This window comes from Solea senegalensis, linkage group LG2, assembly GCF_019176455.1.
Source record: "Solea senegalensis isolate Sse05_10M linkage group LG2, IFAPA_SoseM_1, whole genome shotgun sequence".
Classification (NCBI taxonomy): Eukaryota; Metazoa; Chordata; class Actinopteri; order Pleuronectiformes; family Soleidae; genus Solea; species Solea senegalensis.
In genome coordinates this window covers 12,873,058-12,889,375 of record NC_058022.1, presented here as the reverse complement: position 1 = coordinate 12,889,375, position 16,318 = coordinate 12,873,058, and the positions used below count along the sequence as shown (strand labels likewise).

At 43.7% G+C, this 16,318-nt stretch overlaps 1 protein-coding gene across 4 annotated transcripts in view; it reads right to left on the bottom strand.

Annotated features, from left to right (window-relative positions):
• Positions 1 to 6: 6 nt before the first annotated feature.
• Positions 7 to 16,318, bottom strand: part of LOC122765498 (pleckstrin homology domain-containing family G member 3) — a 29,773-nt gene continuing 13,461 nt past the window's right edge. For 2 of the 4 annotated variants that reach the window (XM_044019774.1, XM_044019777.1), the window contains 17 exons: positions 13,017 to 13,558; positions 9,982 to 10,082; positions 8,500 to 8,569; positions 8,371 to 8,417; positions 8,134 to 8,284; positions 7,610 to 7,741; positions 7,108 to 7,290; positions 6,883 to 6,975; positions 6,314 to 6,400; positions 6,179 to 6,209; positions 5,867 to 5,968; positions 5,704 to 5,736; positions 4,983 to 4,993; positions 4,303 to 4,674; positions 3,402 to 3,512; positions 1,247 to 2,693; positions 7 to 1,143 (listed from right to left, as the gene is read on the bottom strand). In XM_044019774.1, coding sequence (XP_043875709.1) covers positions 545 to 1,143; positions 1,247 to 2,693; positions 3,402 to 3,512; positions 4,303 to 4,674; positions 4,983 to 4,993; positions 5,704 to 5,736; positions 5,867 to 5,968; positions 6,179 to 6,209; positions 6,314 to 6,400; positions 6,883 to 6,975; positions 7,108 to 7,290; positions 7,610 to 7,741; positions 8,134 to 8,284; positions 8,371 to 8,417; positions 8,500 to 8,569; positions 9,982 to 10,082; positions 13,017 to 13,558 — 4,112 coding nt within the window. In that variant the 3' untranslated portion in view covers positions 7 to 544. The remainder of the gene's footprint in view (positions 1,144 to 1,246; positions 2,694 to 3,401; positions 3,513 to 4,302; positions 4,675 to 4,982; positions 4,994 to 5,703; positions 5,737 to 5,866; positions 5,969 to 6,178; positions 6,210 to 6,313; positions 6,401 to 6,882; positions 6,976 to 7,107; positions 7,291 to 7,609; positions 7,742 to 8,133; positions 8,285 to 8,370; positions 8,418 to 8,499; positions 8,570 to 9,981; positions 10,083 to 13,016; positions 13,559 to 16,318) is intronic. The other 2 variants (XM_044019775.1, XM_044019776.1) reach the window with 2 other exon arrangements.

The following is a 16,318-nucleotide window of genomic DNA, read 5'->3' as shown; positions in this document are numbered from 1 at the left end:
CAGAAGCAGCTACAGTGAATGTGGAGGGTGGGGCAGTTACTGCTGTGACCACATGCATTAAAAAGTGTACAAGTGTTAAAAAAAAAGAAAACTCTTTGGCGTTCAGTCAGAGACAAAAGCATTCACATGGATAAATGTCAGCTCCTTTTCACCAGCTGATGGTTTACATGCTTAACAACAATAGTAGCGAGAATCACCATCAATGGGTGGGACCCCCGTGGGACCCCCCCAAAAAAGATGCATACAATTGAAGAAAAGTAGGACCTGGATCTTTAACTGATACAGGAGAATATGTACAATTTTCTTTTACATAAACCTTTTAATGTACAGTGCAGGCAAATACCTGATGTCCAAATAATGCAATAAACCTTTTTTCTTTTTTAAAGATAATTCACTTCCCTCTCATAAAAGATAAAACTAACCACTGACCATAAAATCCCTTTCAGATTGACAACAACACAAATCATGGATAAATGTCCCCAGTACAAAAAAACATTGTGCAGACAACAAGTTGCATTGTTTTTGGTGAGAGGTCCTGAAATGTTCACGAGCCTGTGCTTAAGCTCTGGAACTTCTCCCGTAAGCTTTTCACTAGATTACTTTCTGACATCTTCCCTGAACTCAGGATGTCACACTTTTCTGCACAGTCCATGTCATCCTGGGTGAGACGGTCCCCGTCGTGGAGGTTGGTCCTCATGGGTTCCTGAAGGTTCTGTACCTCATGGAGAGGAAGAGACCCGAGCATGTGGTCCAAAGAGTTCCACCTGCACAGCAGGGGCTGAAGCGGGGGCCTGCCCTCGACTACAGAACAACTTTCAGAATGTGTTCTCGGAAAGTCCGACAGATCTTTGTGAAGGTCTGAGGAGCTACTGTACGTGTGTGAGCAGCCATTGCACACGTTCCTGCAGGACTCCAACAGCCCGTCTGTGCAGCTACGGGTTATTTTTGAGGGCGAGGTGTATTTGGAGCGCAGCTCCTGCACGTGGGGCCAGTGGAAAGTGTCTGCTTGTGGGCTTTGTGGGCAGGAGACTGTGCTCTGAGAGCTGGAACAAGAGTTGGGAGTCTGGACTGGACTTGGGGAGCGCACTTCATGGATGACCATCTGATCGCACGCAATCAAGGGCAATCTCAGGTTGTGTTTGCCTGCATTCATTCAAAACAAAACAAAACACAGAATTCTTTTCAGTTTTATCCATACATGATTACATGTGATAAATAATACAGTTATGAACAGCTGCTTATGTACCTTTCTTCCTCAGCTGCATCCTCTCCTCATGGACAGTAGAAATGTTCTTGAAGCTCTGTTGATTCGCTGTATCTCGGTTCCTTTGCCAGACCATAGGTCTGTTGTTCTTGATGCGCTGGCTGTACTGACGAGCCAGCTGGAACACCTTGTTTTTCATCTTTCCCATGTCTTGCAGGATCTGGTCCTCGTCAATACTCGTTCGGAAGCTAATGCTCTTTGGTAGCTGCTCGTGGCAGACATGGTTATTTTCTTGTGTCACAAAAGTCTTACTTGGTTTAGACTCTTGACCAGATTCCACCTGTGTGGGTCGTGAAGTTGTGTCGGGTGATGAGACTGAGGAGCTGTCTGAGGCAGTGCATAATTCATGCTCTTCTAAATTATGCTGTGGTTGCTCATCAGTTTCATTATCTAGAGAGTCTAGGCTTGTGTCCTTTGCTGCTTCTAATTTCACATCATCAACTTCCTCCTCTTCAGGCTGTTGGACTTCCTGGCTCTCCTCCTCCATTTCCATGTCTTGCCAGACCTTGAGCATGTCTGATGAGGGTCTGAACTCTTCTTCTGTGGCTGAGGCTTCAGAGATGCTCTGAGATCTAGCCTTTACTTCCACTTCTTTCTGTGTTTCACTTTTCCGACAATTTTCAGTGTTTCGACTCTTTTCTAGTCCAGGAAGGTCAAAAACAGACCAGGAAGTGGGTCGGTTCCTAGATAAGACTTTCTTGTGGACTGGAACAGCCTTCTCCTGAGGAACGCTGTTCAGCTGTTGGCTCAGGTGTCTCACCAGACCTGCTGGGATATAGGAGAGACTTTCCCTGCGCTTGATGCTGAAAGCTGCATCCTGGTGTTCTGCATGCTCGTAGTATCTCCTGATCTTGTGGATGAGGAGGCGATCTTGTTTGGAAAGCGTGGACCTCCGTTCTCCTTCAGTGAAGACGTTCAGTGCAGGACCATGTGCGGGTGTAGACCGGTGTGCCTCTGAGGTTGCCTGAGGCTCTGGAGTGGAGCTGTCAAACATTTGTGTTTGTTTCTCCAAGTCTATGCAGGCAGAGGGACTTTTGAAGACCTCATTGTCTGCCGACGGTGAGGGGCAGGCGAGGGAACCCAGGTCCTCTGAAACCAGACTGCTCCGTCTGGACAAGCTGCTGATGAAGCGCTCCGCTATCACACTCGCCTGGTCCAACACGGACGATGGTAGGATGCTTTTACAGACCAACACATCCTCCTCCTCCTCTGAGAGCTCCCCATTTGTTATTACACTCGTCTCCTCCACTTGGAGACTAGAGGTGTCGCTCTCTCCGCCTTCTTCCTCCTCTCCAGTTTCTCTCGAGGTATCCTGACATTCTGTGGCGTCTGAGTCTTGTGAAGCAGGCGAGACGGGAGACTTCGGACTCTGGGAGTAGTGCATCTCCAGATGATCACTCTTCTTTGCTTGATGCTTCTCCACATTGACCTGAAACATGAAAAGAGTGTTTGCAAACTTGCAGACATTGGTATAGCGGCTGCTAATAATGATTTACCTTTGGATTTTACTGGTTAACACAGTGATGTCTGTGGATCTCAGCGTTAGTGACACGTGCCCTCAACAGAGCACACACACCTGATGTCACCCTTGTCTGACAATTGCCTTAATGTGTTTTCAGGTGCCGTCTGCTCCTCTGGAGTGCCTGTGATGGCTAAAAGTGCAGCTCTGTGTGGCGGCGATAAGGTTAAGAAGAGTAACAACCCACGCTCTGCTCAGAAGCAGTCGCTGTTTCATAAAGTCGCCGTGAGAATTGGGTAAGAACAGCAGCCTGACCTCCAAATCAAATAATCTTCCTCTGTGGGAGTGCTGGCCACAGAGCAGCAGCATGTGTGTGTATACTTGTATTTGTTAAGACCTTTTTCTGGGATAAACACTGACCTTGTCAGGACCAGTAGTCCTCATGAGGACCCAAAACCTGATCTCAAATGAGGCAGAACCTCATTTCAAAAGAGCTGGTTAAGTGTTGGGCCAGGATTTAAATTGTGGTATGGTTAGATTTAAAGAAAACGCTGTTTAGGTTGTCGATAGGCATTGTTGGACAAATGAATAAACATAAGTGTCACATGACCTCAGAGATGTGTGGAAAAGATGCTGAAAACGACGCGTGAGCACATTTTACAAGGCGTCATTGACTACCTGTGTGGATCGTTTTTTTTTCACAGCCACGTCCGCATGTTCTTCCTCCTCCCCGTAAGTCTCCGACTCCTCTCTCAGCGTACTGTCACTCATGTCTCTGTTGTGATCGTCCTGAAAAGGATTAAACATTAAACTCAGACGTTTCACTCGAAGAATCTTTTACAAATACACATTAAACGGCTAACGTTTAATGTGTATTCAGGTCACTCTTCAAAACACCCACTTCAATAGTTACGATGAAAGTCTTTCAATTGAAATGAGGTGTGATTATACATATTCAGAATCAGTAGTGGAATGATAAATAACCCCAACAAAGCCGTTTTTTATTATGATAATTCAGAAGGGGAAAGGATTATCAAAGAGCAAAGCTTTTACTATAGTAATAATCATATAATCAGACGGCTACATTAACCTTTGAAGTCAAATAACATTTAACAGAGCACGGTGAGCCACTTCAACGTTTCAATGCAAATGCAGGCACAGTTCCAACAGCACAAGCTCCAACATCAATCATGTCCCAAAAATAATTACCACACAGAGCATGTGGAACCGTACACATGAGGAAAACAGACGGACACGGGAGCAGAGCACATGCACATGAGGGATGACCTTCAGCTCCAAAGCAAAAACAACACAAGCAAAGACATGCATCATGTTTGCACCAATACCTTTCTTCAGTCCACTGACAATGGGGGGGGACATCCATGCACTTTCATGCGGTTCAATGGCAGCAAATCATCAATGAGACATACAAATGTGCCCAGTGCAAAAGGGTAGCAGGTGTTAGTTTGTTCTGTTTATGAAGGGTGGGATGAGAGCTTGCATGGGAGGAAAAAAGTGGCAGGGTGAGCCAGTGGAATGAGGAGCAAATAGGAAACCCGTGGGTGGCAGAAACCCTCACCGTTGTGAAGTGAGTAGAAAGCAAAGCCTTGGCTCTATAGTGCCAGCAGGAGATGGCTGCCAGCACTGAACTGGCAAAGTCGGCTACCTGGTCGTCTCCCATCAGTATATCTTCCTTGTAACTGTCCCCCTCTTCCTCATCATTTTCCTCTGCCTTCTCCAGCTCCATCCCCCCCTCACTGGGCGAAGAACCCAGTTTCGGGCCACTGTCAATGGAACTTAGCTGCTCCAGAGAGTCCCTCCTAGGAATTAGGTGGTCCACACATGGCGTCTCAGCCTGGGGCTCGCCAAGAACGGAAGCCAGCGTACTGACACTAGTGGCTGGCTGAAGGGAGCATCTATCCCCCAGCAGTGCACCCTCACTGTCTGCATGCTGTAAGCGTGAAGTCATGAGAGACATGTGGATTGTTATAGCAAGCCAGTGCTGGAGCCATGTTGGTGATTACAAGGCTGTAAATGGGATGGATTCACTTTGAAAGCTGCTTTAGCTTTGGGGTGAGATATGATTTGACATGATAAGTATTTGGTGAGCAGATAAGGGTTCTCAATTTTTGGTCACACTTGTTTTACAATTAGAAATTGAAAGTTTACACTGCCGAGTCAAAACCAGGTAAACCATATCTCACCACGGCACACTGCCCTAAACACACAAAAGACGACATTTGGATTTCAGAGGCTTACCTTCAACACGGCTGCATGGAGAACGAAGATAAAAAAAATAGGAGAGATAAACAAATGAGAATGTCAATAACTGGAAACAAAGAACATCAAATATTACAGGAGAAAATAACCTGAATGCCATGCATCTTTTACAAATTATGGACAGGACACAATCTCTGCCTCCACAGATGAGACATTAGTTACTCTGGCCCAGACCTAAAGGAGGCCGTGTGATTAGATAAATACCAATTAGAAAGATCTTCCTCTCAAAGTGGACCTGATTCAATTAGCCAGGATGTGCTGACCTACTCCCTCACTGGGATGGCAAGGCTGACATGAACATTGTTTTTTCATTACACTGGCTCAAAAACTCATCCAGAATCGCAGCAAAGAGAACACAGAGGATTTTCTCTTTCAAAAATGGACCAGTAAAGAAAACACAAGAACCGAAAGTTGCACAGATCTGAGGGTAAAAACGGTAAAAAGAGCGCGTGTGTGTGCGACAAAGCCTTGGGCCAATGTGGCATATAATTAACCTCATTATGGGGTGAGGCCGGTGGAGTGGGAGTGAGTACATGTTTGTCTTTTGATCTGTTTTCCAGGTGTCTTTGTGGGAGAACAAAGCAGAAGTGTAATGGAGATATGAAAAGCTCTTATTTGACAGACACAAAAAAACCTTGGCTAGCGTTAATAAATCTGCCCTCCGAACATCCTGTGACATAAATTTCTACCATTTACCAACCTTTTGTGCTCCTCATGATTTGTTTCGCAGGCTCTGAAAGGAGAGAAATTGAAGGTCGAAAAACTTAAGTGTTGAGTGATGACTTACGACGTCTGATTAATGCAAAATACAGGGAGAATTGTTTGTTTGTGACTTGACAAAAACATGACGGGGTCACACATACCTGATCTTCTTCTACCCTTTCGTCCACCGAGATAGAAATCATCTGCCTGACAGGACTCAGCTCTGCTCAGCCTCTCAGGACTGTACTGGTGCTTCCCTTGGTCTGAGCAATAGAGAGATATGCCATTACAGTGAGGGATGTAATTACAAAAACTATTTTCCCCACATAGATGCATTAAGGGCTATTCCCTTTAAGGTAAATTAAATTTCTCTCTTTTTTCCTTTTTTTTTTGCAAGCATCATCTTTAGTTACCATGGATACAGTTAAACGTGGTCTTTGCATAAAACACCGTTACAGTTTTGTAACACTCACAGTTTGAATTGTCCAGTATGGCGTCCTTTGCCTTTAAAGAAATAGCGAGAGACAGTGCCATGAAATAAAAATAAAAAAAGCAGTTGTTCAGCAGCCAAGGACATGTGTGTTTGAGTGATGGCTGACTTTGTTTACCTTCTGAGGGATGATGGTGTTGTGGTTCTCAAGAATGAGTCTCTTAATGTGATGGGCCCAGACTCGCTTCTCTTCTATTGACTTGGCCTGGAACAAAAAGCACTTGTCATTTTAAAAAAAAGACTCTTTCAAATAACACAATTACTAGATTGCAATGGCTACAATTTATATAAAAAACAAAATATACACATATATACGGTGGAACATTGCAACAGGATACAGAGCTCAGCTCTGCACAGCAGGTGTTTTCTCATATTCCTGAACAGCTTATTGAAAAGCATTAGTGTGAGTGTGTGTTCTAGTATTTGTGGCTTTATAAGGACCGAAAAATGTATAAACTATATGGAAGTATTTAAGTTAAGACCTAGCTTCAGGGTTATGTTTAAATCTGGGTTTAGTTGTGATGGTTAAGGTTAGGGTAAGGGGCTAGAGAATGCATTATTGTCTATGAGGGTCCTCACTGTGAATGCTGTGCAAACACACGTGTGTGTGTGTGTGAGAGAGAGAGATCTAACTGTGGCCGTGCTGCAGAAGAAAAAAGGTTAACAGTTACTGGTTTTCACATTTACCTGCACTGTATGGGGTTGCTTGGGATGCTTAAAATGGATGACACTGAAGAGCAGGGGATCCTTGGCACTGTCAAGTAGCATTAGGGTGGAACACTGCAACCACAGAGAATGCAGACATGTAGCTTCACTCAAATTTGTCACAATATTGTCACTCGTTTGACCCTTGTCTTCATTTCTAAACCATAAAACCGCTTATTAATTGAATAGAAATGTTAAGAACCATACCGAGATGTGAACCTTGTAGACATAGTGCTCCCCTCTTTTCTTGGTAATGAGGAGCATCCTTTCGAAGAGGAAGAGCGTCCGGGTGTTCTTTGCCCTCAGGACATGAAAGGTGCCCTCCAGCACCAGCTCTCCATAGGTGGTCAGGTCAGGACCCTTCCAGTTGATCAGAAGAGACTGTATCTCCTGTGAGCGCACATGAAAAACACATAGCTCCATACAAATCCTCTCAGCTGCATTTCTTCATCATGAAAGACTATAAATGTCAGCGCAGGGTCAGCATTGATCTGCAAACCTTATACAACATCAGTAAAACTGGAATGGTCGCTCAACATCTCATCATTAAAAAAATGGTGTAGAGATCAAATCCAAATTCTCAAAAAAGGTGGATTTTTGGAGGAGGCGTACACGAGAAAAGTCCTCATACATCTTTTAATTCACAGTGCGGCGAAAAGTATATCAGCACAAAAATGACACGGACGAATGTGTGGTTATTCCGTCTGACCTGCACTCTCACAGCATGTTCATGTTTCCGCTTCATATCGTTGATGTACCAGGCCACTCCTGTCATGGTGTCTATGGCCTCCTGCACCACGTCATAGCCTTCCTCATCTGGGTCAAAGTGCTTCGCGATTTCCTTTAATAGACAACAGAGACAGTTAGTACCACTTTAATCAGTCGTCTGATTACAATTTACCTCAAAGTCATTAAGCATTTTGACGAGTTTGTCGAAATTCATTGTGGTTGAGCATGACACCGACTCCTTTATATGACATAGGGCTGGGCAATATAGCTTATAAATAATCTCCCAAATAGATACTCTAATATACTCTAAAATAAAAGAAAAGCCTTTGCAAAGGATACAATGATATCCAAAATGAAAGGGAATATCTTGCCTCATGTCACTTATTTAAAAAATACCAATCTATTGCCCAGTCCTTATACAACATTAATAAAAGAATCAAATCTCAGGCCCTGCGGGCATAAATTTCAAAGGAAGTCCATGGGACCGCGGAGGACATGCTGTACCTGCAGTAGCAGATGATATTTCAGGATCCTCTGAACTGGTTTGAGCAGGAACGAGCCCAAAGGGAGGGAGCGTTTCAGGGCGGCCTGTCGATCCCTGAAGAACTTGGCTAAAGTCTTATTCCTCATGGAGTCGGTCAGCGCAGCCACTGAACTACAAGTCGTACAATTAGACAATGAAAGGAATCAGCTCATCTGGCGTCACACACCCAATATCTCTAATAATCTCAAGCTACTTACTTTGGATAGTTGGTGCAATACTGAGTGTAAATTTCAAAGTATTCACTCTGAGGAGACACAAAGCAGACAAACACATCAGTGGTGGTTCATTCCCTTGGGTATTGCTGCGATACGGATAGTTTAACTCACCTTATCTACAAAGCATCTGGCTATGGCCACGGGGTCGTACTCACACATGTCCAAAGACTGCAATAGTTCGCTGAAAATGCAGAACGAAACACAAGATAATGAACTTGCTAATCTAATATCCAAATCAGGAAAAAATATCCTGAACCACAAGGGAGGGAAGAAAAGAAAGAATGAAGTCAGATTTGGACATCATAATGATACCACTAGAGGGCAGCACACACTGTTGCATACAACACTTGTATTTCAACACTTCACACTTGTGTAAGACTTCAAATTCTTCATACAGACAGTCAAATAAAGAACATGATTTATCAAGAGCCTGGATACAACATCACCTGACCCTGGAATGGCTCTTAAAAGCTTCATGTATTGTGACACCACTGAAATAAAAATATGCATGACTAAGTGAGGACATGTGAAGGGAGGGTCACTGTGGAATAATACCACTGCACACATGAAACCACTTCAGTTGACATGAATTAAAATAGGAGAATCATACGCAAAAAGCATCCTGCATTCACTCTGAAACGGACTAAACGGACTAAATTGACCAAAGGTGTGAATGAGAGAGAGAATGGTTCACCATGTGTAAAATGAATATACTATGGTCAACTCTTTCAACTATTAAAGGTCCAGTGTGTAAGAATTGGTGAAATTTAACGGTGAGACTGCAGATTATAACTCACGGAGGATTCCTCTGCTCATTCCTCCCTTTCCCACACATATCAGGGACCTACAGTGGCCTTTGCATACCAGAAAGGACACCATTTGTCCTTGATGGAGTACTACACTTCCACCTCTACATGCTAAACTGTCATGTTACTGTAGAAACATGATGATGCAACATCTGTGAAGCAAGGCCCTTGCCTAAAGTACATTCTTCTAAGGCTACAAAAATGTATGGGTAATGGACCCTAAATCAACACTTCCCGACCAAAACTTTTATGTAATTGAAGTACATATTGGCACAGCCATGGAAAAGCATCACCACTCTGAAAATTACAATTTAGAATCCCCAAATAATAGAATTCAAATAATCTTTGTTTGTGGTTCAGAGCTGTACAATAGCCTTGACATTTCCTCTTCACTGTGGGAGGGAAGAGGAATCTTAATCCGTGTTTGGTCACCACTGAGCAGCTGCTGCCACCACAGATGATTCACTATTAAACTACCTATACCATATTTTTGTAAGGAAGTGTTTACTGTCGAGTGCGTTGCTCCATTGCTCCTCCCTGTATCTGCTTTGAGTCTCAGAATGCAGCAAGTCAAAGTCATGAATTCTTAACATTCCTTATGTTATCTACACTCAAACAGCAGAATAACAGAGAGCATATAAATCATAATGCGTGAGACTAGTTCTTGCTCAGAGGAAAAGTACTAGGATAACTGAGCCCAGCCTACTCTGCTTGTGACTTGTGAACAAAACCCTCTGAGACAAAAATAAAATGAATGATTCTGTTGACGTTTTGGCTGATGAAGTACCTGTTAAACTCGTAGATGTCCTCTATGTTTCCAAACAGGGCACACACTTGTTCTGGTCGTATGGGAAGGTTGCTCATGTCGATAATGTGAGCCAAATAGTCCTGGAAAAAACAGCAAATGCAGCTCATTTCAGTATTTGTTGACATTCTTACAGTCTTCATTTGGGCACTTGCACAATCCTACCTGTAGAGGGGGCATGCACATAGAGACAATTCTGTGCCTGCAACCTTCCTACAGTGTAACCTCTATGATGAATGGTCCATTTTCTCATGACATTTGGTTAAAATAAGGGATTCAACAGTTGTGTAACGGGGACAGGACTGATCTAACGTTCATGAACAGACAATTCCAGGCTTTTCTGTATGTTAAACATACATGTCAATATTTTACAAGGTAGCGACATTTATGCGAGGTGCAAAGTATCCTTTTAAGGATTTGTTCCATTGAGAAAGCAGCCTGTGCAAGAGGCTTCTGTTGTACCAGACCATAAACCTTCGGCACGGCATGTTTGCCTCCCTGGACACAAATCCCTCTGGATCTATTCAAAGGTGGATAAAAATAAATAAAACCAGAGCAACAAAATATTCCAACATCTGGAGGATTGCCTTCTCTCTCGGTCAACTGTGCACTTTTGCAGCTGCAAACAACTTCAAACCAGCGGGGGAGTAAATGACAAGAGACAAACCCACATCCACTCGGTGATTGTATGAAGAATCTACCAGTAAACAGCTTATGCACACACAAACACCCTGCCTTCCAAACAATGCACTTCTAACACACACATGGAGCCGGACCAGATGAGGGGTAGATTCATCACACTGCACCGACTGAATGACCTGCAGGGCAGCTGGTCATGGATGAAGAATTTCAGTTGCAGTGAGATTAACGCTGACTTGCAGTCCTGCAGGGGCGCCTGCTCGTCGCCGATGGAAAAACTTGCCACTGTTGTTGCACCAAACACCTGTGACCTTTAGCATAGCATGAGAGATTTAATGCCACGTGTGGCGTCTCACAGCTTACACTGCAAATAGCTTTGTTGTTATAAACGGTGTTTGCTGCGGCAGATAGAGACCGCCATGTCGGCTACTGTACATAAATAGCATGACATCATGTTAGTATGAAGCAGTGCAGCCCATAGTTCATGTTACTGTGCACTGATGTAATAAATGTGGCACATTTTGTTCCCATTCTGTTCCAAATGATAGTTCTCTGTCGACCAATCAGCAGACAGCAGTGTGTCTAGCTCCACCCTTTACGTGGCAGACTACTGTGCAACAAAAACGGGCTATATGGATCAGTTCTGCCGGTTCATTTCACAACTTCTGACTGTCCAAAAACAAACGAGACAGAGCTACTGAACAAGCCAGCAACGTTTTACCTTAAAAGGCACCAAATGATGGAATCATAAATTCTTACCTAGAATTAAAACAAATGTCAGACATAAGCTTGACTATCAATCCCAATTCTTTCACTATCAACAACAATTCTTGTTTAAATCATTCTTCTGGGTGTGTTCAGATCAGGTGTTGGTTGTTGAGGGTTTTATTTAGACATGCGAGACCAGCTGGGTCAAACAGCTGTTCTCAAAACATTCCTCCATGGATAAAGCAAAGAGTCAAAAGATATGAGAGCAAGTTATTCAATAGAACTAAAAAAGCAGAGAGAGGACGCGGCTTCAAACAGCTGCTCCAGACAAGAGTCAATATCAAGGGGAAGCTTTGAATTACTGTAGTTTGCTGAAATAACAATTCCCAGATGAAGGAAAGGACTTTCACACATCTTCGTAGAATTCTAAGCTTGGTGTGAAATCAAAATGAACTGCATGGGATCGATTTGACCGACGCCATATTGTAATCATATAAGGCCACGTTTGTTCTGGACTGTGTTCCCACACTGCAGTCAATGGAAAATACAATTGCTCTCCTTTCACTGTTGTTATTCTCCAGTTGGTGCAAAGTTGGAGGTGTTTGTGTTGGCATGGAGGCCCTGAAAGCTCAGGCTGGGCTGAAGCTCGCTGCAGGGGCTGTGTGAGAGGGGCCAGGCGAGGCTGCTGCTGCTGCTGCTCCTTCAACTGAAACTGTTTTAAAGTCATGGAAGTGTTTGTCCGAAGCAATTCATTATTCAAGCTACAGTGAGGGAAGCACCCCCTTCCACAACAACTGCCAGACGCCAGCGCGGCTGGAGACAAGGTGTGGAGAGGTGCTTGTTGGTTTACTGCCAGTCAGTCTGTGAAATGCTTCACATGTTAAAGACATTACCAGCAGTGCAGCAGAGACTGTTTGACAGCAGATTGCTTCTGCAAAAGCAGACCATTAAAAGCCAGGGAGGCTTCTTAGTCTGGGAGTCGTTTCCAGACTACGAAAGCAGAAAAAGTGATAAGCGATAAGTGGTCTGTTAAATAAGTAAAAGCATCCCTCCTGGTCCAGTTTCCATTGATTCACATCTCTGAGTTCATGTTTTTCTATCTTCGAATAAAATTGGAGATCCCAGGTTTCTTGCCATCATAGACCAGCACCGTGTCCCAGTTTTAACTGTATTTGAACTCCAGATATGAGCACAGCCCACAATGGGCTGCACAAGCTGTAAAGTTTCACTGCAGTATAAATATACAGAAAAAACAATGACCAACCCATAAACACCAAAGCCTATTTCTAACTAGAAATCTCTAAACAAGGCACAGAAGCTTTTATGCAAAAAAAAGGGGGGAGAATCTACTTGATGTTTTTTTTATATATTAGACTCATTTGTGCCAAAAGCTCCATAGAACCCAGTATACATTTTTTTATCTTATCACCTGTTAAACTCAGTTCCCCTATTCCGGCTCCTGCCAGACCAAAAGTCAGTAATTTATCTTGAAAGTGTGCTGCAGACATTGAGTCATAGCTGCACATTAATCCAAGTAAAACATGTGCTTTAAATCCACTGAATACTTAATGATTAACTCTACAACATCAACTGGCTTACAGTGAATACTTGGCAGCAAGTGAAGGAAAATTCAGTGTGGACACAGTTGGCGTACACTGACATCCACTCACCTCTACAATGCTGCGCAGGTCCTTCACATACATGCGCTCTGTCTCAATTATCTCCATGACAACACGGTCTACATAGGTCAACTTCGGGTTGGGCGCCATAGTGCCTGTGACGACTGGCAAATCAGGGATGTGAGGAATGTCAGGACTTGCTTTCCTGTTGGAGGCGGCGTTGTTGTTATTCCACTGGTTGCCGATCGCCCTGGACTCCAGCCGCTCCTGCCAGCGGCTCCTGGTACTTGCGAGGGTGGGACTCTGGTCTCCAGTCTGCTCCCTGCTACCTTCGGCTGGGCTCAGCTCCAAGTCTATGTCCTCCCCGCACGGTAAGGGCGGCGTGGTAGAGGAAGGAAGAGCAATGGTGCTGCCAAAAAGGCTGTGACTATCGCGAGACGAGTCAGAGGACAGGGTGGACACCAGGCTCACTGGACGTTCACCCTCTCCGTCCAGTGGCTCCGCACATAGCCGGCTGAAACAGTCTGAGCCCAGGTCAATATTTGTCTGGTCATGTTCACTTGTGCAGAGGGGCGAGGACAACTGAAGAGATTCTGGGACAAGAAAAAGAAACACAGGTGCAAGGGTTAGAATTTGAGAAATACTGTAAATGTGTATTTACATGCATGTTAGGCAGCAATTGAACATCCAGATATGCCAAACAAACTAATCAAATGATGAGTGTTTCATAATCCAAAAAAATACATTTTTATTATAACAAAACTACTATGCCTGGTCTTTTCAATCAGTGTCATCATATTTATGAATCAATGTCATCCTCACATTTGCAGAACAGCTGTCTTATGCTGATAATGACTAAAGGGTGGGAGTTAATCTCATTTTTTGCAAGTTACTGCCTTGCATTATGGGGCATAAAACTTGGGGGCACTGGGAGTTCACATACAAAGCTGTTTTGATTCTCTGATGTATTTCATCCAGTAAAAAAAAAGATTGTTTAAAATGTCGTTGCACATAACTGTATGAGAGTGTCTGGGCACAACTTCAGATAAATGTAATTTTGGAAAAAGAGAAGAAAAGATTCAAGCTACATTGAACAGAGTTGTGCCCATGAATCAATAAAGAAAACCCTGAGCTTTGTGTTTATACTCTCAGGCTGAGACACAGAGTGGTGGTTTACAGTAAAAGGCTTAGCTCAAATCATTACTGACATGGCCTAATTGCAACACAGCATATTCTATGGAAAACCCGGTCATTTCCTCTTGTTCGACTGAATGCCCAAGGCTGAGCCTTGGAAAAACAGAGAGAGAGGGAAAACTGATGGAAAGAAAAAAAAAACAGGGAAAGGCACTCAGGGGTTTGTTTATATGTCTTCATTGAGCTACGTTTGAATTTAAGAGAAATAGAATTCATATTCAGTTTCACATCCTTCCTGGCCAGATGGGGAATTTTTCCTCACAAATGTTTCCTACATATAAGAAGTCATGGCAGTGTGTTAGAATGGGGCACCGAGTGGCCACTCAGCAGAGAGCTCCATTTCCTTAAATATTTGCAGGGCAAAGAGGTCAAAACCATTTTGCTCAGCAAAAAGAAACAGACCATTGTGATGTGATTTACACCAGGCTCATAAATACAAATGGACAGGGCACCAAGCACCATTAAGCCAAATATGAAGTTACACCTTTCAAGTGAATGCAATTGCTAAGTGGGGACAAGAAGTATAATTTGGTGTTGATAGCCAACAGATGTAGCTGATGTCAGAAGCCAAAATAACACCAGTGTTGACAAGCTTAATGTGTGTTCATTCTTACATGTGCGCTCATTTTCAGCAGCAGATAACACACACACACCTGATGCTGTAGAGAGTACTTACTTGATGTAAAGCATCTTAAATATTCAATGTCACAAAGAAAAGAGATAAGTGTTACACACAGCTGGCTTCACGTGAAGAATCAAGCTGTATTGTTTTGTTCAGACACACACACACAGACACACACACACACCCTCTTTGGCTTCTTCAAACTTTCCATTAGTCAGTGCTGAGCTCACAGGAGTCTTGTTCGCACTGAAACTGGGCTAAACCCAACGACACAGTTCTCACGCAAAAACCTCACAAGGAGAAACGGATGAAGAGGCGAGCAGGAGCCGTGACCGCCGGGTAAACCGCCGATTATGCTCCATGACAAATCATAGGGTTGATTGTGAGCGTAATGGGAAGCCATTACACTCGCAACACCACTACGAATCCGAGGGAGGCATCCACTTCCTCTGTCAATTCTGTCATTACTTTTCGGTTTTGAGTTTTCCCGTCTCTGGCATGTGGAACTCCCTTCCTCCTCTCTCCTCTTCCTCCCACCAAATATGACTCTACAGTAAATCTGTCTTGCTACAGAGTGCATCAATTCCGTGCAGAAAAAAAGGATGATGAGATGCAGCACAACACCATGTCGGCACTACTTCCATAGGCTCCTAATCAATGGTCAGAATTAGGGATGTGATGGCATTGTCAATTTTGCAATAGCGTGATAACAAAAGTGCTTTGATGCTGTTGTGAATCTGTGATCGTATCAATCAATGACTCTTCTGAGCAAAAACAGTAGTTTTGTTCCATGCGTACCAAACGTCCTTTGTGCTCTGCTCTGCTCTATGGCTCAACTCTTATATAATTGTGGCAGTGAACTGTGAATGTGTGAGAAGAAAAAAGGCAAGCTTAGCAGAGAGCAGAGAGGAAGTTAAGACTACTGCATGTGTCACTTGGTTCAAGCCGTTGGTCATGGTGTGTTATGCTGATTGGCTGTAGGCTATCTCTAACAATAACACCACAGGGGGCAGGTCACTGGTTGTGTGAATATAAATGATCAAGTGATGCAAAAATGTAGCTCTTTACAAACAGACAAAAACTAAAATTCCACAAATTCAAAGTGAGGGAACAACACAGGTAAAAATGAGCTCTTCTGAAGACAATCTCCAGACTGCATTTGAGCATGCACTTGCCAAGTCCAACTAGTCCAGCACTAGCTCCTAACACAGCTCTGATAGACTACTTCAGATAGAGGCACTACAGGCAGGCATTATCAGAGGCTGATACCACTTATGCCAAATGTTTCAGGAGAAAACGACGACGGTGGACCACTCACCGACCTTGTTAAAACGGGCTGTGCTTAGGAATGCAAATGACCTGGTCGAGATAAACCACGCAGCAATGTTTTTGCATTCTGCCAGTCATCACGGACAACGGCGACTTGTGATCTGCAGACTGTATTCTCTGTGACTCATATACACCCGTCATGAGTTCTGATGCTCCTCTCCTCTCACTAGTGCACAACCATCATCATACAGACAGATTCTGGTCTTGC